At 45.1% G+C, this 22381-nt stretch overlaps 1 protein-coding gene across 2 annotated transcripts in view; it reads left to right on the forward strand.

Annotated features, from left to right (window-relative positions):
• The first annotated feature begins 987 nt into the window (after positions 1-987).
• The window catches only part of RAD18 (RAD18 E3 ubiquitin protein ligase), a 31809-nt gene continuing 10415 nt past the window's right edge, over positions 988-22381 (forward strand). For both annotated transcript variants that reach the window (XM_051788692.1, XM_051788693.1), the window contains exons 1-11: positions 988-1124; positions 1474-1555; positions 4143-4204; positions 5643-5713; positions 10396-10748; positions 12484-12583; positions 14360-14544; positions 15652-15728; positions 16422-16482; positions 18945-19079; positions 22222-22378. In XM_051788692.1, coding sequence (XP_051644652.1) covers positions 1065-1124; positions 1474-1555; positions 4143-4204; positions 5643-5713; positions 10396-10748; positions 12484-12583; positions 14360-14544; positions 15652-15728; positions 16422-16482; positions 18945-19079; positions 22222-22378 — 1343 coding nt within the window. In that variant the 5' untranslated portion in view covers positions 988-1064. The remainder of the gene's footprint in view (positions 1125-1473; positions 1556-4142; positions 4205-5642; positions 5714-10395; positions 10749-12483; positions 12584-14359; positions 14545-15651; positions 15729-16421; positions 16483-18944; positions 19080-22221; positions 22379-22381) is intronic.

The raw sequence follows: 22381 nt of genomic DNA on the forward strand, positions 1-22381 counted from the left end.
GAGGTCACTGAGGAGGGAGTGAGGTGGGTGAGCGCAGTTCCAAATCTCGCCCACACAGTGTCTTAGATGTGTTTTCAGTTAGTATCTCCTGGGAGACACAGATGAAGACTCTCAGGCCCATCTTATGGGAGCACTCAGACACATATCTCATTTGTCCCCTGAGTAAACAACTGATCACAGTGGCTGAGAATCCATCAGCTGAGCACAGGAGTTCTGAGAGTCCTATTCCATCCATCAGCTGTCCAAGGGAGTTCCACAGGCACATGGGATGCACAGAGACCAGTGCTGTTATTTTAGCTCCTCCAGGGGTGAGAGGCACACAGGGGAGAGAAGGTGTAGAAATGCCTGGTAGATGATTCATTCAGTGCTGAAAAGCTACCTGGTTGGAATCGCAGAATCATAGAATATCCTGAGCTGGAAGGGACTCACAAGGATCATCCTGTGCAGGACACCCCAACAATCCCACCCTGTCCCTCAGAGCGTTGTCCAAACCCTCCTGGAGCTCTGGCAGCCTTGGGGCTGTGCCCACTGCCCTGGGGAGCCTGGGCAGTGCCAACCACCCTCTGGGGGAAAAACCTTTCCCTGAGATCCAACCTGACCCTGCCCTGTCCCAGCTCCAGCCCTTCCCTGGGTCCTGTCCCTGCTCACCCAGAGCACAGGTCGGAGCTGCCCCTCGGGAGGAGCCGCAGACCCTGCTGGGGTCTCCCCCGTTCACGTCCATCCGCAGGATTTCAGAACTGCCCGCGCAGGTGTTTAATTGAGCATCATTAGACAGCGAGCACGGAACGTGTTGCAGCTGTGGCACAACCCCGCCCTTTGGGAGGCCACCGGGGAACGGGCCTGGGGAACGGGGGGTACCGCGGCGGGTACCGCACAGGGCCGGGGGCGAGCGGCGGCTCCGCCCCTTCCCCGCGGCCGGCGCCCGTTCCCGGCGCCCGTTCCCGGAAGTTCCTCCCGGAAGCGCCGCCGGAAGCGCGGGCGGAGGCGCGCGCGGGGTGAGCGCGCGGGGCCGGGTCCGCTCGGGCCGTGCGGGACAGGAGCGGGCCGGACCGGGCCGCGCCGCCATGGCCCTGGCGCTGCCGCTGCCCGAGCCGCCCTGGCCGCCGAGCCTGGCCCCGCTGAAGGTGCGTGCGGCGGGACCCGGGGATGGCGGGACACGGCCCCGGGCATGGCGGGCCGGCGGGCCGGGGCCAGCGGGGCCCAGGGGCCGGGGAACGGCCCCTCTGCCCTGCCAGCAGGCCGTGGCAGCACATCCCGGCGCTGCCGGTGGATCCGCCCTCGCCCCACGAGCCTGTTTGCCTTGAGCGGCCCCTTCGCACAGCGAACCTCCCGTGTCGGGCACCCCCGTGTCGGGCACCCCCGTGTCGGGCACCCCCGTGTCGGGCACCCCCGTGTCGGGCACCCCCGCTCGGTACCGCTCCCCCGTGTCGGGCACACGTGCCGTGCCCGTGGCTGACCCCGCTCTCCCTGCAGGACGTGGATGACTTGCTGCGCTGTGGGATTTGCTTCGACTACTTCAGCATCGCCGTGATCATCCCGCAGTGCTCCCACAACTGTGAGTCTGCTGGGAGGGGTTGTTGCTCTGGTGGGACTTGTCCAGTCCTGCTGCCTCCTGTGTGAACTTCCTGAGTGTGAAGTGTAAGGAAAGGCTGAGAGAATTGGGTTTGTTCAGCCTGGAGAAAGCTCCAGGGTGACATAATTGTGGCCTTCCAGGACCTGAAGGGAGCCTAGAAGAAGGATGGAGAGAGACTGTTGACAAGAGCCTGGAGTGACAGGAAAAGGGGGAGTTGCTTCTTACCGACAGAGAGTAGGATTAGATGGGATATTGGGAAGAAATCCTTTGCTGTGAGGGTGGTGAGGCCCTGGCACAGGTTGCCCAGAGAAGCTGTGGCTGCCCCATCCCTGGGAGTGTCCAAGGCCAGGTTGGACGGGGCTTGGAGCAACCTGGGCTAGTGGAAGGTGTCCCTGCCCATGGCAGGGTGTGGAGCTGGATGGGCTTTAAGGTCCCTTCCAACCCAAACCATTCCAGCATTCTATGGTTCTCCTTGGGATGGAAGCTGTGAGAAGGTCTGTGAGGTGGAAGCAGCCAGAACCTTCCCTCGTGCAGTTCCTGCTGCAGCATAAACACGTGGCATCTGGATCAATGCACTTAAAATGCTGCCTATTTCTACAGGTCTCCATTTAAATATCTTTCATAACATCTTGAGGGTGGAGCAAAGCTGTATGTAGAGAGCATTATGAGCTAAAATTTTCCATGCTGCTCCGCCTGCCTTGGGCTGATATCTGTTGGAACCTGGACCCAAGCAGTTTGCTGAAAGCCAGATTAGAGGGAAATATGTTAGCTTTTCTCATGTTAAAATAAAAGCTTGTAATTGTTTGCTTCAGAAACTGTAGCACTTCCCCTTCCTTCCATGAAGGGGGTCATTGTAGTTTGGCAGTGAAGTTTAGTTTAGCTTGGCAAAGCTCTCACCATTGAAACCAGTATTCTTGTGGTGGGGAGCACTGGAAATTCTCTACTCGCTGGTGACACAGTGGGGTTCAGAGACCCTTAGCTTTGGAAAGAATCTGTCTGCCTTTTCTTTAACAGGTTACACATTTATTTCCCCATGCAAACTGCAGAAGGTCCAAGTTTTCTACAGTAGCTCAAGATTTCTTGAAGCACTTTCAGTTGCTTGTCTCTAATCTCTTGAGTCAACTGAGGTTGGACAAGTGGAGCCAAAAGCCCTCTGCTTTAATGAGTAATTGTTTGTGAATGGATGAAAATGAAGTATGTCTGCTTGCAAACCTTTCTGCTGACTCTCATTTTCTTAATGATCTATTCCAGGGTCTCTAGACATCCCTGTGATGTGTTTGCACCTGTAGCCACTTAAATTCCTCCTCTGCTCCTTGGGTGTCAGGAGTGTTCAGTAGCTCATGTGACAGCAGTTGTTTAACTGTCCTGGTGCTTTGGACTGTGTTGTTACTGACAGAATAGATGTGCCATCCATATTTTTTTCACATGATAAAGGCATCTGAAGGTGAATGTCTTCTCTAGCATGGATGGAAGGAACTGTGGCCCTGGGATTTCTTATACCTGGTATGGGAGCATGAGCTCTGTCTGCAGGCTGGTGTTGGTGTGCTGGATGTCAGCAAGCTGGATCTGCCAGTTCATTCATATTCATACAGTTAAAGTTAATTTGTTTTTTTTTATGGATTTCCCACCCTGTATAACTTCTTAAAAGATATAGTAACTTTTGAGTATTTAGCTGGATTTGTGGTTTAAGTGTTATTTGGTGCATTAAAGCCAGGTTGGATGGGGCTTCCCAACCCAAACCAGTCTGTGATTAATTAATGCTCCTGCTGCTTTTCAGACTCACTCCCAGAGGGTCTATGAAATATAAATCTGCTTTGGGAGCTGCTGCTGAGTGTTAAATGCTGAGACTCTGACCCATAATGATCTAGTGAGTGAATGTCTGTTTTACTGGAGAGTGATGAGACTTTATATCTTTAAGTGGCTGTGAAAGCTCATAGATAAGTTGACAAAGTAGAACAATTTCAGAAATCTACTGTGACAAAATGAAGCTTATGGCATGTTTCACCACAGTCTGTTGAACCATCCTGTGATGATGACATGACTTGCTTTCCCTGGGAAGCATTAAGCTGTCTCTCAGCCTTCCAGTGCTGGCTTCCATTCTGTTTAGCCTTTTCCTTCACTAACAAGTTGGTATGGTTTTGGAAAGGAGCAGAAAAGCCTGGGAAGAGGAGGAGACAGAGGGTGTCTGGGGCTGTGCAGGAAGATGGAAGTGGTCCCACATTAGTCATGTCAAAAACCCAGTGTGGGGGGAGTGAGCAGTGCAAGCATGGCTTTAGTGGTGCTGGCTGACCAAGGTTTTCTTGTCTTGCACTGGGAAACAAAAGGAAATGAACATCATCTTTTGACAGAGGGACTGACATTGGGTACTGAAATATGTTTGCATACAATACGTTTGGGTTTTTTTTGCTACAATGATAATCTCAATTCCATGGAAAGATGGTGTGTTTTCAACATTGGTGTATTGTGGAATAGCTTGCACATATTGTACAATAAGAAAATACACAAGTAAGGACTTGAAACTGCCTTTGGAAGAATGCCTTCTTTAAAATGACGTATTTCCTTTTTCCAGATTGTTCCCTTTGTATCCGCAAGTTTTTGTCCTACAAAACTCAGTGTCCAACGTGCTGCGTGGTAAGTGCTTTTCTTTCCCCCTCAGCTTGTTTTTTTGTTTATTTTTTTGGCAAATCTCAGGAACTTTTCCCTTTGGACTGTGCTAAATAATTGTGATCACGTTACCACCTTTCTGTTTGGTGAGCAGCTCTTTGGGCAAAGTGGGATGTTCTTACAGCTGGAATTCTTCTGCTCCAGAGTTGCTCTCTGTCAGCACAGGCGGAAGTGGATGGAGCATCAAGCCTGGGGTTTGGCTCAGGGCTGTGCATACAGTCTGTCACAAAACATTTAATATTAATTTGTCAGAATACACCATCGTTTAAACCAGGAGTGCTGAAACTTAGGCACTTAAATTTCCCATGTTTGAGTGGCCTCATTTCATCTCTCAAGGAGTCTTTAAAAGTGTTCACAAACCTGCTAGTCCTGACAGTGGCTGGTGTAGCCTTTTTGGGCATGAGAGGGCTCTGTTCTGCTCTGGGGAGAGGAGGTGTTTGCCAGGAGCAGGAGGCTGAGTGTGCAGAGCACTGGAGGCAGGTTGAGCTGCTCTGCAGGTGCTTGTTATTAGGATCTCACTTGAAGCCCTTTTTTGATTAAAGAACATGAAATGCAATTTTTTCTAAGCCTTAATCTAACTTTTCTCCTGAAGCCAATTGGGGTTTATCGACCTCCTGAAAGTGGTTAAAAACAGTAACTCAAACAAGTGAATGGTGCTTCAGGAGTATTGGCAAAATAGGAGTAATTTTGGTCTGTGTTCTAAAGCATGAAACAGATGAGACCTTTCAAGACTGGAAAATGGATCTGTTTGTGGCTTTGCCAGTTTTTAAACATCCAAACAAGTGCAGACTACTTGATGAAGTACATTTTACTGCCACCTGCTTAAAACTCACAGGTATTGGTATGAGAAAAACTAATGGAAGCTTTGTTAAAAAGAAGAACAGAGAGACAGAGAGATAAAAATCAGAAATTGTTTCAAAAGAATGAATTGAATGCACAAAGTCATCTCATATTTCATATTTTAATTCCATAATCAGAAGATTAACATTTCCCTTCATGGGTTTTCATGCTTTGTTGCTTAATGTTCTTATCACCTTCATAAAATCCTTGATTTGGTTTTCAAAATAATTAGACCTGTGCTACAATAGACCATTGTTGGAGCCTGGGTATGCTGGGCTTTGTTCCTTTGGCTTTAGACTTCATTTTTATCTATTACCCTAATTTTCCAGACTTACAGTTCTCAGGCAGTTATTTTAATATGACATATTTTTCAGGAAAAAGCATTTACCCTTTATACATCTTCATTTTCAGAGCACTTTAGTGGGGGTAGTTGAGTTGCTGAGCCAAGTAGCAAGTTATTGATCACTTGAACATTTTCTGGGCACTTGTTGTTTTCACTGCATTTGAATGTTTGTTTGTTTGGTTGGTTTTTTTTTTTGCTTTTTCTCTCTTTCTTTTCCAACAGGCAGTCTCGGAATCTGACCTGAAAAACAACCGAACATTAGATGATCTAGTGAAGAGCTTCAATTCTGCAAGGTATTGATGTAATTTTATGACCACTCTCTCTCTCTAGTTTGGCAGCTGGAAAGAAGAGACTGCCTGTGTGTGACCAGGCTCGGAGTCCTTGGAGAGCAGTGGTGTGAGGACTGAGCAAAACAATTGTGGTGTCACAGAAACATTGTCAAAGATGGATGTTTACACTTTTGGAGAAATCCTACAGGGTTCTGGCTGAAGGTTGCTGCCCACTTGATGAGGTGTGGAGGCTCTACAAGCTTGTTTTGGTCCTGGTTCTGGTTAACTGCCCTGTAAGTTGCAGTCTCTTCCAGTGTGTAGGAAGTCAAGCAGATATGTCAGGATTCTGTGGGAAAAATAATGGTAATAAAGATTTTCTGCTAAGATCCTTGCTATGTGTGCAGGGAAAATTCTGAACAGAAAGATTTTGTCCAGTGGTAACTATCAACTTGCAAGAGAATTCTCTTGGTGAAGTCACTGGCTGGGAAAAACATAGGTATTGAAGGACCACAAATGTGAGTTTTCCTGGGGAAGAGAAGTAATGGAGTGCTCTGCTTTCACCTGGGTTTCTTAGCTACTTTCCTGTTTAATTCATTTTTTATTTCATCCCTTTAAAAGACAGGAACAACAGAATAAGTTTGACTTGGTAAGTTCTCACCACAGTAGATGCATGAGGCTCCTTGTATTATCTGTTTCCTTTAGATGAGAAGCAGCTCAGTGTTTGCTGGGGATTCTGTGGGTATTCCTGTGTCTTTGGGAGATAAATGCACTTTCATTTTTTTCTCTGAAATTAACTTGAAGCTGGAAGTCAATGAGACCTGGCTTCATAAGTGACAGGAAACAGAGTTCAGTTGATGGCTTTGTTTCATGAGAGAATTTTTCTGTGATGAAAACCATAGAATGTAGATAGATCTTATCTCCTACATGACCACTGCTAGATTGAAGTGATTTATTTGAATAATTTAAATCCTACGGTTCCATTGTTTTAGCTTGAACTCTGGTGCTTCCTAGTGATAAATGGATTACTATTTTTTTGGTAATATCCAATTTTGTAGGGAACAAGTAGTGCTGACTTGGATCCATTATGATATTGAATCTTAAACATTAATTTCTTTGGCTGCTTTAATGGATCAGTATAAATCTTAGCAGTGAGAGTAGTTTAATAACCTTTCCTTGTGTGACTTGGAGTTCAGCCAGTGTCTCCCATGAGGTGGGATCAGTAGGGTGGTGGTGCCCTGTCCCCTGCTCCGTTTGGGGTGGGTGGGAGTGGGCACAGGGCTTGCTCTGGAGCTGGGTGGGAAAGGCCCCACGATGAAGGCTCACTAATGACTGCTCTAATGAGACAGACCCCTCAGAGCAGTGTAGATAATGAGTCAGGTGCTGGGCACCCCCCGGGCTGTGTTTGCTCTGCCATGTCCTGGGCTGAGGGGACACAGCTTGGCCAGAGAGCAATGTGTGAGATGAGTGTCACTGAATCAGAACCCCATTGCTGATTTCTGCCCTGATGATGTTGGTATAGGACAAATCTTCTGTCTCCCCCCTGCTTCCCCATCTGCTTTGTTTCCCTGTGGCCCTCCCATAACAAATCCAAAGTCCAGGGGTTGAAGAGCTCAGCACATTTCAGAGATCAAGTCTGTCCTGACCTGACTTTGAGCCTTGGGTGGTTTAGTGTTTATGAAAATTAGACCTTAAATCTTCTCAGCATTTCACAAAGTGCAAACCCATTCCTTAAGTCAGGCCTGGAGGGGAAGAAAATGGTAATGTTGGTGGTACCTAGAGTGCAAGCTGTGCTCCAAGGTCAGCGTGTGCAGGGAATAGGAATCATTCCAGCCAGGGCCAGGTGCTGATCCCGTTTGTACTCTACTCTCTGCTTTACACCCTGTGCCCAAGGGTCTGCAGGGTGACCTGGTGTGGGTGTGCTTGGGGTGATGTGTGGGAATGCTGCTCCCTCCCCATCCAGGGAGAGGGCTGTCCTGTTTCCCAGTGAAAGTGGAGGTGTCCTGTCATTCCTCATGGCCCATCGATGTTTTATTCAGTGTGAAAGGCAGAGGAGCAGTTCTGACCAGGCTGTAATGGGTGTGAATGACAGTGCCCTGTGTGAGGGGCACAGGAGCTCAGGGGGGCATTGACATGAGCAGTTTTGTTTTCCCTCACCTGCCGGTGCTCTGGGATGGAATTCCTGGCTCTGGACATGTCAGGAGAGAAAGACGAGGAGCAGTATTTGTGCCAGCTGTCCTTTATGAACTTTTATCACTTGCAGTAAGGCCAGTGTCTTCAAAAATAAGTGTAAAGTTTTGTGTGAAGTGTAAAGAATTAATTTCATTGTCCTCTAATAAAGAGATTATTTTGATAAAATTTGTAAGTTTTTGCGACACCTTGTTAGAAAATTTAGCGATAGAAATTAGAGTTACAGTTGCATAGGCAGAAAAGTAGTCCTTGCTGACAAGGATCTCTGCTTTTCTTCATACATAGGGAAGAAAAATATGCTGTTACTTTCAAGTTTATATCTTAGTTTCCTAATCGGGACAACTTGACAGGTAGTGATTCACAGGAATAAACACGTGGACTCTGAGTGCTGAGAGAGCAGGTGCTGTCACTGCTGATACACTGATTAAACCTCCAGCAGGAATGCAGACAGAGTTTCAAGGAGATGCATTGCCTTTAGTGCAGGTAGAACCATCCTGTGTGAGCTGTTCCTGGGAAGATTCACAACTCCAGCTCTTCCCTGGAATTTGTTTATGTGGAAGCACTAAATTCCCTGTGACTTCGCTTTGTTACTGTTTTGGCAAGGGAGAATTAAAGGGACCATAAAATGGGAACCATATTCCTGATGAAGGACTCCGAAAACCTTTTTGCAGGTCTTACAGATCTGAAATAAAAAAGGTGGCAAGTTTTTTGTGCTGTTTTTGAAGCAGAGGGAGTGTGCTGGGGGAGGGTGTTAAACCATCCCATTTTTAGTCAAACAAAAGCAGTGTAAGTGCCTGTCCTGACCTGACCCAGGATTAAGGAGGATGGGTCTCACAGGAGGGTTTGGGTGCTGGCTATAACAGCGGGTCTGGACTCCCTGACACCTGATTCATTCATCTCTCAGCCTTTAAAGGGAGGGGTGCTGCTGGTGCTCATGAATTCAGCTTTCTGTCAGCTGTTACTGCTTTGTGCCAGGAAGGTTAATTGTGTCTGCTGGGACCTCTCAGAACTGATAGCAATTCTGGAGAGTCTTAGATAGCAATGAAGACCACACAAAACACAGAGCTTCTTGAAAATTGAATTGAGGTTTGCCATAGAATTGGTTTCCAGGTGAGCTGGACAGGCTGGTGATGCAGAGGTTGGACTTCCCCATCATTCCATGCTTTCTCTGGGCTCTCTGAATGATGGATGAGTCTTCCAGTCTAGTCATGCCTGTCCAGATCTCTGAATAACCAGAGATTTGAGTCATTCGCTCTGGGGCTGAGGGAGGTGTGGCAGGTGATAAAGTGCTACCCAAGAGCTCAGGGCTGTGTCCCAGCTCTTCCATCCGTGGGGTGGGACCACTAGATGTCATCACCCAGCCAGGGAAGCTGCTCACGAGCCCAAAATACCACATTCTGGGAAAAACCAGCCTGGGACTGCTCTCTCCTCTTTTGCATTCAGTACTAGAGTTTTCTGTATTTTCCCACCAAAAAAAAAAGTGTGTTTTGGCAAAAAATTTTCAAGTTCTCGTCCTGGTGTTCTTTCCACTGATTCTGTGCCAAGATCAGATCCCTTTGGAAGGTCTATTCCCAAGTCTTTATGTTTCAATATGAAGAAAAGCTCCCAGGATTTTTTGTAGATCAGTGGTGTAATTAAAACAACGTTTGTTATTCAATTATTGTTAGGATAGATTGAGTTTTGTACTGTTTTTCCAGTTTCTTTATCTTAGATGAGGTTGTATTTTATTGAGCCAACTGTTACTAGAGAATCTGAAGTTTCTGTTCAGATTTCTCCTGGCTGCCTTCATGTGAAGCCAATACCCTGCATATGAAGTGAGCTGGTTCTCCTTGGGCAGTGGGCCTTGGGGCTTCAGGGAAGTGCTCTGAGAAAGACTTCTGTGGTGTGCAGATTGTGTAGGAATATCACTCACAGTCCCCTCCTTTTAAAGGAATGGGAATCCAAATTGTTTCTGCTGTTATTTAGCGTTCCCCAGTTAAAAACCTTGCAAGTTGAGGAGCCACAGCTGTGTGCTTTCAGGGGCTTTGTCACCCCAGCTGCAGTGAACTGTGTCACACAGAGCTGTAAAGCCATGGCATTTGGCTACAGAGCAATGGAATATGGCAGTGGCTGCTGCTGAGCCCTTGGCTCCGGGAGCCTCTGTCACAACTGGGTGACACCTTGTTTGAGGTGCTCTGACTTGAAAACGCTCTTCTATTCAAGTGAGGGGGAAAGCTATTGGGTCTCTGCTGTGTTCCATGTGACTTTTGAGAGGCATTTCATTGCATTTGCAAAATGCAGTTTGTTTAGTCTGAAATCAGGAAGACAGTGCTGAGGTTCTGCAGAGTGTGGTAAGGCTTGGCTGGCTCCTGGTCCAGGTTCCTGTGGGATGGGCAATCCCCAAGTGCTGCATGTGAGCAAGGGGGAGAGGGAAGAAGGAATGGGGAAAAAACTCCATCAGTTTGCATTCTCGTTTCTCCAAAAAAACCCCAGCACTGTCCAACGTGGATAACTGCATGCTTTCTCCTGGATGCTCCCAGGCAGCAGCTGTTCCAGTTGGTGTTGGATGCTCCCGCCGTTCCGGCCCCGCTGGCCTGCAGCAGGAGTCCAGCTGCCCAGAGCCATGGCAGGGCTCCTGCTTCTCAGCCAGAGTCAAAGGAGCTGCCAGTGATGGACAGTTTCTTGAGAAAGGACAAAGTCTGCACCTTGGCAAAGGCAGGGGGCCTGGCAGGGACTGATCAGGGGACTTTCAAAAGTGAGGAACACCGTGACCTTCATGGCACTTCTGCAGAGGCTGGTGATACAGACAGTGAAGTGGGATCACAGGAGAGTCCTGAGTGCACCAAAAGTCATGAAAAACCTTCTACATCTGTGGTCAAAGGAGTCAAGAAAGGTGAGTTGTTTAGGTTTTGGTTATGCCCTGCTCTCTCTGCCAGGGGAGCCAGCTGTGTGTGTAAGAGGACCCTCAGTACGTGGCACTCAGCCCGTTTCTCTGCCTGGTTCTGATCCCTCTTGGCACATGCAGCTCCTTCCCCTTTAACTGGCTGTGCTCTGCTCCAAGCATGTTCTTGATGAGGAAGCTTGGGCTGCTGACAAGGAATGAAATGGAATTCAGCACTTACAGATTCCTTTGCTTTGAGTAACAATGCTGAAAAACAATAGTTGTGCAACAGACTTAGTAAAAATGAAGCAATTTCTCCTTCTCCCAGTGACTAGACAGACACCAACATTCATTCTGCCTTTGTGTCCTTGAGTACCCAGATGCAGGTTATTTTATACTGTGTTTGTTATTTGAGGGGTGAGTCCAAACTCGAAGTGAACATGGCAGCAGTTCTGTTAATGTTCCTGTTCATACACTCTCCAAAAGAGTCATCTGCTTTATTCTTCTGTAATTCCACAGGGTTAAGGTTAATTTATTTTGAAGCATGAAAATACCCATTTATACTAATAAACCACAATAAAGTGGCAGAATCTTCTTAGTCCTGACGTGCTGGCAGCCATCCTCTTGACCCAGCTAAAAGCCTAAATTAAAATAAAAGACCATGTAGGAGTAGAACCCTGGTTCTTATTAGTTCCGATTTATCTGTTCTTTTGTTTAACAATGTATTCAATTCTGAAGTTCATATTGATTCATTAGCTAGGTAAATCCTTCTTAAAGATGTATCACAGCCAGGAAAGGAGCCATGGGAAACCTGTCCTGGTTTTTGTTACTGTCCCAACTGTTTGGGGTGTTTAACCTTTGGAATATGACGTGGTTGGGAGTCAGGAGTTGCAGAGCAGTATTACCAGAGAACTCTCAAATCCCACAATATTTCACAGTTGTGAAAAACCAACATTTCAGAGGTTGGTTTTTGTTTTGTTTAAATCAGAGCTGGCTTCCCTCACACTGACACAGAGGGTGTTAGTTAAAGACTCTCATTCTGTTCATTCAAAATTAACCATTTGTGATGAAATCTGATTGCTAAAGAGGAATGTTTTAAGTCTGTGTTTATTGTCTGCCTTGACAGGCAGTGTTTATAGGTGCCTCTTGCAGATATGATGCAAGAGTGATTGAGTGGGGTGGGCCTGTGCCATGGGATGTTCCTGAGCCTCCAGCCCAGGCACAGAATCCAGAAATGAGTGGGGGGTCTGGCTGGATCATGGGATTCCTGTGAGGCTGAGTTAACTTGTGGATTGACTGTCCTAAGAACCATACATTGGGAACACGATGTTAACAAGAATAAAAGCGGTGCTATAGTGTTTTGTCAAAAAGAAGCAACCTCCTTTATTTAGAAGTGAAATACTGCAAAAGTGGAAAGCATTAACAGGGACATCTGCTGCTGTTTCTGTTAGCCCTTGGGTTTTCTTGTAGGATGTGTGTTAGTCTAGGTTATTAGGGATTTGATTCCATCTGTCTGCAGGGAAGATGAGAGCCACTCTGTTATTACATAGAGAGGGAATTCAGTGCTGTGGAACGAAAATGAAAGCTAAAAAGGAAGATTCTGAATAGACGTGCCAGATCTTTTCAAACAAGACATTTGGAATTCTGGATTTTCATTTTCTTCAATCAGCAATTATTCTCTCAGATGAAAACATTTGCTTTTTGCTGTTATATCCACACTAGTAAATTCCTTCCTGCTTGCTTTCAGTGGAATGTCCTGTTTGTGAGGTGGCTATTCCAGAGCAATATATAAACAAACACCTGGATAGCTGCTTGACCAGAGAGGAGAAGAAGGACAGCCTCCGAAGGTAAGGACAGCTTTAAGAACTTTCCCGTGCTCGTGGCTGGTTTTGTGCTCTGCTGAAATTCCTCTCAGTTGCTGGGGTGTAATAGCAGTGGGCTGTGCTTGTTTCTGGCTTACCTGCTGCACAGAGCACTATGAAACGCTGTGGGCATTGTGACCTCTCAAGAAAGCATGTGGATTGCCAGTAGAATTACTTTTTGGCTTTTAGTGGCAAGAAAACACTGGCCAGTGCTTTAAAGAATTCAGCACGGGGAGCAGCCCTCAGTCTGTGCACTGTTCTTGTCCCCGTTCTGCTCCCTGGCATTGACATTCCCTCTGGGTAACTCCGGTTCCCATTTTTCACCTAGTGAATGAATCACTTCCCTCACTTCAGGTGGGCCAGGAGACATTTGCTTCAATAGCTGTCAAGTTAAAGAATAAAAATTGCACCTTTCTCTCCTCACTGTGGGGCTGTTCAAGTTTCCTGAAGATCTTAATTTCCATAAGATTGATGCATTCCTTTGGCTTTGTGCCCCTGCCCCAGCATTGGTCACGGTCGCCACATTCACATCAGAAATGGAGATTTCAGTTTGTTTTACTTACAGCAGAAATGTAGGCTGTTATTATTTCTGACTGATCAGGCTGAAGAAATGGGAGGGGCTTCTACTGCAATGCTTATTTTCCCAAGTCCTCTGAAACTTGAATTAGAAAGTAATTTTATGTTAAAGCTCTTGTTTTGCCCAGTCATGCTTAAAGTGCAATATATAAGCTAAAGGACTTTGGGGTTGAAAAAATCATAAATTAATATTGAAATTTGATGTTATATTTTAATTTCCATTTGGGATGTTTTTAGTGCTTTCTCTGCTCTCAATAAATGCACATAAAAGCCAGATCTTTCCTTGGTGTCAAACTCATGTCCCTAACGGGATTTTAAATTCTGCTTATTTTATCTCTAGGCTGCTTAGACCTTCAGTATGTGTCACACCAGACACTGCCCCGTAGGGACTGGCTCTCTGGGGTAAATGCTGGCTCTTGGCAGGGTGTGGTTTATGACTGTGATGTTTGGTTCCAGTAACAGCACATCCCCAGTGCTTCTCTGAGGAATGGGAGCTCTGTTATTCTCAAAGCAGGAGCACATGGCTGAGCAGTATTTTAGCAAAACTGCTAATTTAACCCCCCAAACTTTCACAGGGGTAATTCCAACGTGTGTGTGTGTGTTCCTAGAGAACACTGCACCTCTCGAAGGTGGGGAAAACCCAGCAACATTCAAATCCAAACCTGTTGTGAGCTGTTTTCCTGTGGCTGCTGGCAAAGCTGTGGGCACTCTTTAGGTCATGCTGCTGGTGAACTGGAATACACACCAAGCTTCTGCAGGACTTCCAAAAGATTTAATTATTTGATGACATTTTTTATATTTCCCAAAAGAATCTGAAAAAAGTTTCCCTGAAGAGTCTATTGTAGTAATCCATCTTCTTTTTGCCAACTGTGCCTCAGGGGCTGGATGAGAGCAAATGAATTAATAACAATTTTTGTGTAAGCCTTTTTTTCAATGTGAAATTTGTTTTCAATGTGAAAGTTGAAAGTGCTGAATAGTTTTGAAATAAATCTCTTGCTGTCACTGTGGAAAGCTGTTAACTGCTCTCTAATCCAGAGCAGTACAGCTGAACTTTGTTTTGCTGCAGAACCGAAGTTTCTTTCAGGTATTTTTCATCTCGAGTGGGTGAAATGCCCTTAAATATTTGTCAGTATTTTGATTTTCACAGGAGTAATAAATAAAGTCTGTTTCCTTTTCCTTTGGCAGTTCTACTCACAAAAGGAAGCCGATGTCTAAAGTTGTTTATAACTTGCTGTCGGACCGAGACCTGAAGAAGAAGCTCAAGGAACATGGTCTGTCCACCTCTGGGACCCGTCAGCAGCTCATTAAGAGACACCAGGAATTTGTGCACATGTACAATGCTCAGTGTGATTCCCTAAGTCCCAAATCAGGTAAGTGAGAAGCTGTAGGGAAGTTGTTGCCATCACAACCCATTTGTCTGCATTTCTCCCTCTGTTGGCTCTTGGGGCGGGAGGAACACTGGTTTGAATGGTTTGGGGGAACTGGAGCTGGAAGAATTTATCTTGTGTAAAACAAGGGTAATGCAAAATACTCCTGTAATGTGGGGGGTACTCAGGGGGGTTCTTCACTCCGTGCTGGTGATGAAGTGGCTCCAAGTCTCTGCCTTGTTCCTCCAGACTAAAGGAAGAGTGCCAGGGTGTGTTCAGTGTAATTCAGCTGCTCTACCCTAAATAATGCAAAACTCTTCCTCTGTTCAAACCCTGGGCACAAAGGGTGAATTATTAAACTCACACTTAAGATGCAGACATGCATTTTGGGTAGTAGCAGTGAGCCTGAGGTCACTATGTAACAGGAGTAGCTGAGCTTCTGAGGAAGCAGAGGTGCCAAATTCTGGGAGTTTGCTTAAACCAGTTTGGAACAGGTTTTATTCCTTCACAGCTTACTAAGCTTTTGTTCTCTGACTGCTTCACTGTCTGGTGAAAGTGTTTGTTTTGATAACTGCCTGCAGCTACCTGGCAGTGCTGTGGAGATGATGAAATGCAGGAACAGATTTGTAAAAGTAAATGTCAAAATAAACTGTGCAGGGTCCTGCATAGCTGTGGCTCTCGTTAAATGTTAAGAAACACAGCTATGTCTGTTTGTAGGCTTTGAACGTGTCTGACATAATCGTTGGGGTAGGTTGTGATTCATCTGTGTGCTTTGGCCATGAGCCTGCACACTGGAAGGTGGTCTGGGGGTAAAATAAGATAAACAGAAGATACAATTATTATATCTTTCATTGAAACATCCAGTCTAAAATGGAAACTCTTTCTGAATGACATACCTGTGCACCACAGAAACACTTGTAGTGTGGAGGAGGGAGGTTCAGTGGGATTTGGAAAGATGGCAGGTTTGCCTGGGATTCGAGCCCGAGCTTTCATTGTTGGAGTGCTGATGCTGTTTGTGTTTTAAAGTCATGGTAGTTTCATTCAGTGCTGTTACAGCTTTTTATTACACAGCTCCTGTTTCAGCGATCCCTTTCTTCTATTTCTGAACAGTTGCAGAGGTTGTTAAAGAGCTGGAAAAGAACGAGAAGATTCGGGTTCAGCTGGAATGTAATAAACCCAGTGAAAATGTAGGTGACTGATCTTTGTTCTCACAGAGGGGTGGCCAGCAGAAACTGCAGGGTGGGCACTGAATATGTTTGCCTATTGCTTTATAGTGGGGATTCCCAGCCTCAGTGTTGGAATTCACATGCCATCCTGTAATCAGCCCGATATTCTCACACGACGCCTTTGCCGTGGGCAGCCCTTGGTGCAGTGCTGAGCTTTCTGCCCAAACCACTGAAGTGGGAGCACTTCTTTGACTGCAGTAAAAGCTCTTGAGAAATGTTCCCCTTGGCCACACTGGAGGATTTTGACCCTCCATGGCAGTGTGGGGAATATTTCACTTCCTGGAATCCTGCAGGATTTAGCTGGCAAATTCCATGCTTCCGTGGGGGCAATAGCGCCTGTTCTTTTCCCGTGACACTGGGTACTTTGGTGACTTCTGAAGCCTGTTTGTTGCACAGAGTTAAGAAATATCTTATGGCCCAGGTGTGCTGGGTGTGACAGGGGCTGACTTGGTCCTGGTGCCTGGGTGGAAGTGGAGCAGGACACCATGGATGTGTTCTGGAAATGTATAAGGGTCTTTGATGAGAAGCTGAGAGCTGGAGGGGGAAAAGCAGGTAACTGCTTCTTCTTCCACTTTGAAGTCTCTAATTTCAAAGTCTGCTGCCCTATCATCTTTTTATTTCTGTTAAAAACAAACATTTGTGTGATTTCTGTAGAGCTTGACCTTCACAAAGGACCAGACAGAGGAAGAAATAGATGAGATCCACGCTGAATATCGTGAGTAATGCACAAGTTGCACTTTGTTTTGCTCTTAAATTCACTTTCTTTTCCTTTGAACTAAAATATACACACTGATTGCCTCTGAGTGCATCTCCATTTATGCACTTTGTGCCCTCTTAGTGTCCTCTCATGTTTGCTGGACCTGCAGAAGAGCAGAGCAGGGTGTCTGTGTCTCCTGCTGAGCTGTGAGATGTGCAGTTGTGTGGTGTCACTGGGAACCCTCCACAGCAGAACTGCTCTGAAAGGGCTTCCTGAGCTCCAGCCAGGGACTGGCCTTCCTGCCTCTGGTTTCATTTTCTTGGTCTGTTATACACATTTAGAACAAAACCAAAAAATTAAATACTATCTTAATAAAATTCCTGTCTTTGAAAAATTGAGTTTATATTGTTAAAAGGACATGGCTTCAAAATTAGCAAGATCTCCAAGAGAATAAGTCTCAGGCAGCTTAACTGAACACTTAAAAATCTAAAAAAAAATAGGAAAGAAGCAAAGAAAGGAGATTTTTAAGGGGAACATACGGTTTCCAAACTAATAAAAAGTGTTGATCAAAGAGGTAAGTAGTAACTGGTGTCAGGTAGTTATTTCTCATAAAAGCAATAAGGAGGAAATCCTAAGCATGAAAGAAGAACTGTACAGTAAAATTCAAGGACAGATTAAAAGAACTTTCATCAAAGGCCGTTTTTTCACTGTACCACAGATGGACTTTAAAAAGCTTTATTGCACAATGAACTTCTTTTTTTCTTTTATTTTACAACATTTGCACTCGAGGTCCCTAATTCCCAGCTGAATAAATTAACTCTGGTGTAAGTTCTGGATAAAGAATCCCAACCCCACCATGTACTTTTGTTCTGCATTTCCATATGAAACAGAACACACTGGGGCTGTGAACAGCCTTGGGAAAGGCAAGACAAACCAGCTGGAGAAAGTGCTTTTTTTCTGCTTCTTTGCACTGTTCCAGGCTCTTGGCAAATTGTGAATTGCACTGCTGGTATTTTTTTTTACCATTTATGAAATACCAATTAATACTTTGCTTGCTGGAGCTGAGGATGGTTCCTGTGCTGTCTGGGAGCTCTGCTGGAGCAGCTGCTGGAGTCCATGCCTGGAAGGTGCAATTACAGTTGCTGTCACTTCCTTCTGCTGCTGGAGACTCAGGGACACCCTCACCCTGGTGTCAACCCCATTCTGCTTTTTTTCATGGTCTCTAGTTAAAGAGTTAAAAAATCTACAGGAAAAGAAATACATTTGTTGAAAAATGTATTCTGTTGCCTTTTCTGCTTATAAATCTTTCCATTTGCATTGTTCTTCAGAACTCCACTGCTTTGTCTTGTGTTTAAATATTTGTAGTTCTTTCCGTGGTTGGTTTATTGAAATGCTGCAGTTTGGTTTATTACTGAGATGCTGCAGGTTGCTGTGCTGTGTGTGGTGTGGCATTTCAGCACCACGGGGATTTACAGCACAGCTCAGCAGTGCTTGTGTGCCAGGACATTTCTTTTTGCAAAGCTTTGTATTCACACCATAAACCAGGACAACAAAAGAAAGCAGTGCTGTGAAAACTGAAATGCTAAAGGAATTCCATAGCAAGTGTGCAGTGGCTCAGACTTGGCATCTGGGACAGAATTTGCTTTTACTTAATGGAGTTTTTGGCCTTTTGTGGTGCTTTCAGCTGCTCAGGGAAAGGGAGTTATGTCAAATCTTTTTCCTTCTGTGGGGCAGGACTTGGTGTTATTTTATCATAGAATATATCAAAGAATTGTGTCACTGGAAGGGTGGTCAGGTATTGGAATGGACTGCTCAGGGAGGTGGTGGAGTCACCACCCTGGAGGTGTTCCAGTGCTTGACAATGCTGTCTGTGAAGAACTAACTCTGATGTCCAACCCCAACCTCCCCTGGCACAGCTTGAGGCTGTTTCCTCTTGTCCTGTCACTTGTTCCCTGGGAGAAAAGGCTGATCCCCACCTGGCTCCAGCCTCCTTGTCAGTGTGTTCCCTCCCTGCCTGGCCAGGGATGGGTGATCCACAATGTCTGGCTGAGGACACTGGGTATTTTCCCAGCCTCTGAGTAAAGAATTTGAAGTATCCAGATGAAACAACAACATTGCTTTGGCTGAACACCAGAAGATTGCTTAAAACATACCAAGTGATTGAAAGTGCAAAGAGTATTTGCGTTATTAACTGATTTAAAGGGTCTGAATTTCAGCAGTGTAATGAGCATGACACAGGAGCATGAAGTGTTCATCTGTGCCAGCATTCTTGGCTGTGGGTAGCTCTGGAAAAGCACAGACACACATTTGGATCATTAATAGAACATGGACCATATTGCAGTGCTGAGTTGGTTTTCAGTTACTGTAACAAAAATGGTTTTAATTCAGTGTTTTGTGTCCATTTCTCTTCACCTCATTTCAGTGTTTATGGTGTACCTTAGTCCTGTGGGGATAGTTAGTGATGCTCTGCTACCTTTCAGGAAACAAACACAGAAAGGAATTCAAATTCTTGATGGATCAAGTAAATAACCGGTGGAAGAAGAGTGGTGAGAGGAAAACAGAAAGTGCTCAAAACAAAAAAGAAGTTGCTGTCAAAGAGCTACCAGCAGCCACAGGTCAGTGTTGTTTAGTATGGTCCCCTCTTGGATCCACACTAAGAAGTGGGGGGTTCCCAAAGAAATGCTGTTTTCTCCTGATGTTCTTCTCCTACAGCCTTTAAGGGAAAAAATAACATAAAGGTCAAACAGACCCTAAAACAATTGACTACCATTGATTTTGGTGTGGAACATAAGCAAGACCCATAATGATTATCTGGGTTTGATTTCAGTGGGTTGTGTCTGGATGTGCTTTGTCTGGGGACACGTTGCAGGCAGTTGTTGAAAAGGGATCTCAGGTTCCAATCCAGGTGTGCTGCAGGTGCTGAGCTGGGCATGTGGCCACCTCTGGAATGAAGGTGATGGTCAGTGCTCTCACTGCCTTTGAGCCTTCCCTGATCCCTACTGTGAGAGGGAGTCAGTAACTGGGAACTGCTGAGGTATTTGTGTGGATTGGATCCAGGACTTGTTTGTCCTGAGGCTGAAGCAATAAAATACTTGGTCTTCTTTCAGGCTGTTTATGCAGGATGTTGCCTCTGTTTTTAACTTGCCTTGTTTTGTGTTTATATACTTGAGCTCAGTAAAAAGTGGGAATGCAGGGCTGCAGTTACTCACTTGTTAGGAGTTAGGGACAGCATCCAGCCTGTTTGTGATCCTCCCTCCCTGCAGCATCAAACCTTACCAAGTGTGCTCTGAGCGTGTTCCTTGCAGGATCCTTTGGTCTCCTTTGGTTTGTGCTTCATGGCTGCTTTGGCAGGGAACATCTAGCTTTGAATGTGGGATTTAGAAGAACATTCCTCAGCCTAATAGAACTTGTGGATTTATAATCTATTCAAGACACTTGAGTTTTGGAGGGAATTCCGCTGGCCAGAATGGGATGTGCTGTTGTCTGTGCCCTTGGGAAAACGTGGCAGTGCAGTTTGCCCCAGCTCTCACAAATCCCTGTGCTCTTGAGCTGAGTTAATCTGTGTCTCTCTCCCGCACTGTCTCCTCCAGCAGAGTCCTCAAGAATAAAAAGAAATGAAAACCCAGTAAAATAATATGAATTTTATCCTGATCATTTCCTGCAGACCTTGATTCAATGCATAATCCTTTCTGTGTGAAGGGTAAAAGTTAAGGAATCTCAAGGATAAAAGATTTGAAGATGTTCCTCATCTATAGCAGAGGCAGAGGTGATGTGTTGTTAGATGGTGGGACCACAGCCTTTATTTCCAGCTCTGCCCTGGCAGGGTGGACTGCTGTGGCTTTCAGGTTACCACCTCCCCTGTGTGTGCTGCCCTACAGGCTCTGAGAAGCTGAATTAAAGCCATGGAGTTCTTCCAAAAGAGTGCTCAGGTAGAAGATAACTTGGCTCAGGTGTGTCATCCTGTGCTGTGTTCAGTCCGTGGCACCACCTGGTCTGGATCCGGCAAACCTGCACAATTCCCACTGCACTCAGTCCACTGAGCTTCCAATAATCCTTGGAATTGCAGTTCCTAGTTTTATGCCAAACATCTGCACCCAGTTGACTGTTTGTAAACCATTGAAAAAAACAAAAAGATGGTTTATGGTTGAAGGAACAGATGCCTAAAGCCTATTTCCTCAGGGTTCCTTGTTAACAGCAATTACCTTTGTATTAAATGGGAATTACAGTACAGGAAAGGAACAAACCAGCAGTGACCTGATGGAAAGGCTCTGTCTGCATTCCTTACCCACTTCCTTTGGCTTCTTATGGAAGTGGTGGAATTGTACAGAATTAAAACAGACCTTTTTTGGGGTTGGGTTTTGTCAGTTTATTTATTTTCCCCCCTCCATCTCTCCCACTGCCCTTTCCTGTAGTATTGGTTGATGCAATTTAACCTCTCTGAAAATCTCACTCTGTTTGTGGTGGTGTTTTAATCACCTGTTCCTGATTTACATCATCTTACTTTGCATCTTTAAGCTTAAAATGTCTGTTTTCCAGTTTTTATAACTTTTAAATGTGAAGCTTTGCTTTGCCTGAGGGAAAGTGCCAAAAACATTTGATAAATACTGGTGATAAATAATTTGATTTGATAAGTATTGGCTGTGCTGGTCTGCATTATTGCACAGACCTTTGCTATTTTTACCCTGCTAATTTCAGAATTGTGTTTCATTAGTTGGACAACTGACTCACTGGAATATGTTGGTTGTTTTCAGCAGACAAAAATATGCCCCTGATATTTAATTATGCCTGTTAGCTGGAGGGAAATGGCAAGCTGAGCTCAATCCAAAGACTGTGAAGCCCTTCCACACTCCAGTTACAGTTCTGCTTGGCCTTTTCTGTCCAAAATATTGCTGGAGGAGTGGAAAAGTCAGAGCTTGGGCCTCGAAGGGGCATGTCTGTGACTGTCCCAATCACAGTTGTCAGTGAGATGGGTCTGGGGAGGGTTTAATGTCCTGGGCAGCTTTCTAGTAAAATAACTACTTTGAAAGTATTTGTGGGTATGGTATAAAGATCTTTTCTACCTTAATTTCTAGTCTATATTTGTTTTCTCTTTGGAGAGGCAGAAAGTATCTTTTCAGAGAACTGTTCATCTTTTCATAGACCAAAACATTTGACATAAAAACAACAGAATGGTTTTACAATTTTTATCCCATATGTGTTTGTCTAGAAATTATTTTTCCTATAGAAATGGAAATGTCAATTATCTGGATTGACATTGTCTTTCTAAGGTGCATAAGGAAATAAATCACAACTGAAAACAAGCCTGTTAACTTGATCTGTAAAACTTGAAGCTGTCAAGCTGTTTGATGCAGGGGATGAAGGGGATTGGTACCACAAGCAGCCAACAGCACTGTCTTGTTAAGTGTTTGCCAATTTCTGAAATAAAGTTCCATCTTATGAAATGTAGCACATATCCTTCCCCTTTATTCCTCTCCTTGTTTCTGTTTGAAATTCAACAATGAAACATGAAACACTTCTGGTTCTCAGAGGGTGGTTAGTTTTGTTTGGTTTGTTTGTTTTTTTTTTATCTAGGAAAAGAAATTAAACTCTTGAAAATTCAACCTGGGAAAGCTTTGAGAAACAAGTAAGTGGGAATGAGGTGTTGGTATTTAAATATTTATAACTTTATTTTTTCTTAAAAATCTGTCTCCTGGCTGTAGAACTTTAAACAATAGTATTTTGTATTGTCATTCTAATCTGTGCCTTTCCCCTTGGTAGAGCCTCAGGAAGAGCATCCCACAGCTGCTGTCCTGGGAGAAGCCCAGGAACTCCATTCACATACTCCTGATGGCCAGAGAAGTGAATCTCCTTGCCTGGGGGAAGGCCAGAGATCTGCCTCTCCTGAACTCTCACTGTCATCTGGATCAACAAGCAGGTT

Source organism: Manacus candei, unplaced genomic scaffold (assembly GCF_025592945.1).
Source record: "Manacus candei isolate 608988 ecotype Guabito, Panama unplaced genomic scaffold, ASM2559294v1 h1tg000025l, whole genome shotgun sequence".
Taxonomy (NCBI): Eukaryota; Metazoa; Chordata; class Aves; order Passeriformes; family Pipridae; genus Manacus; species Manacus candei.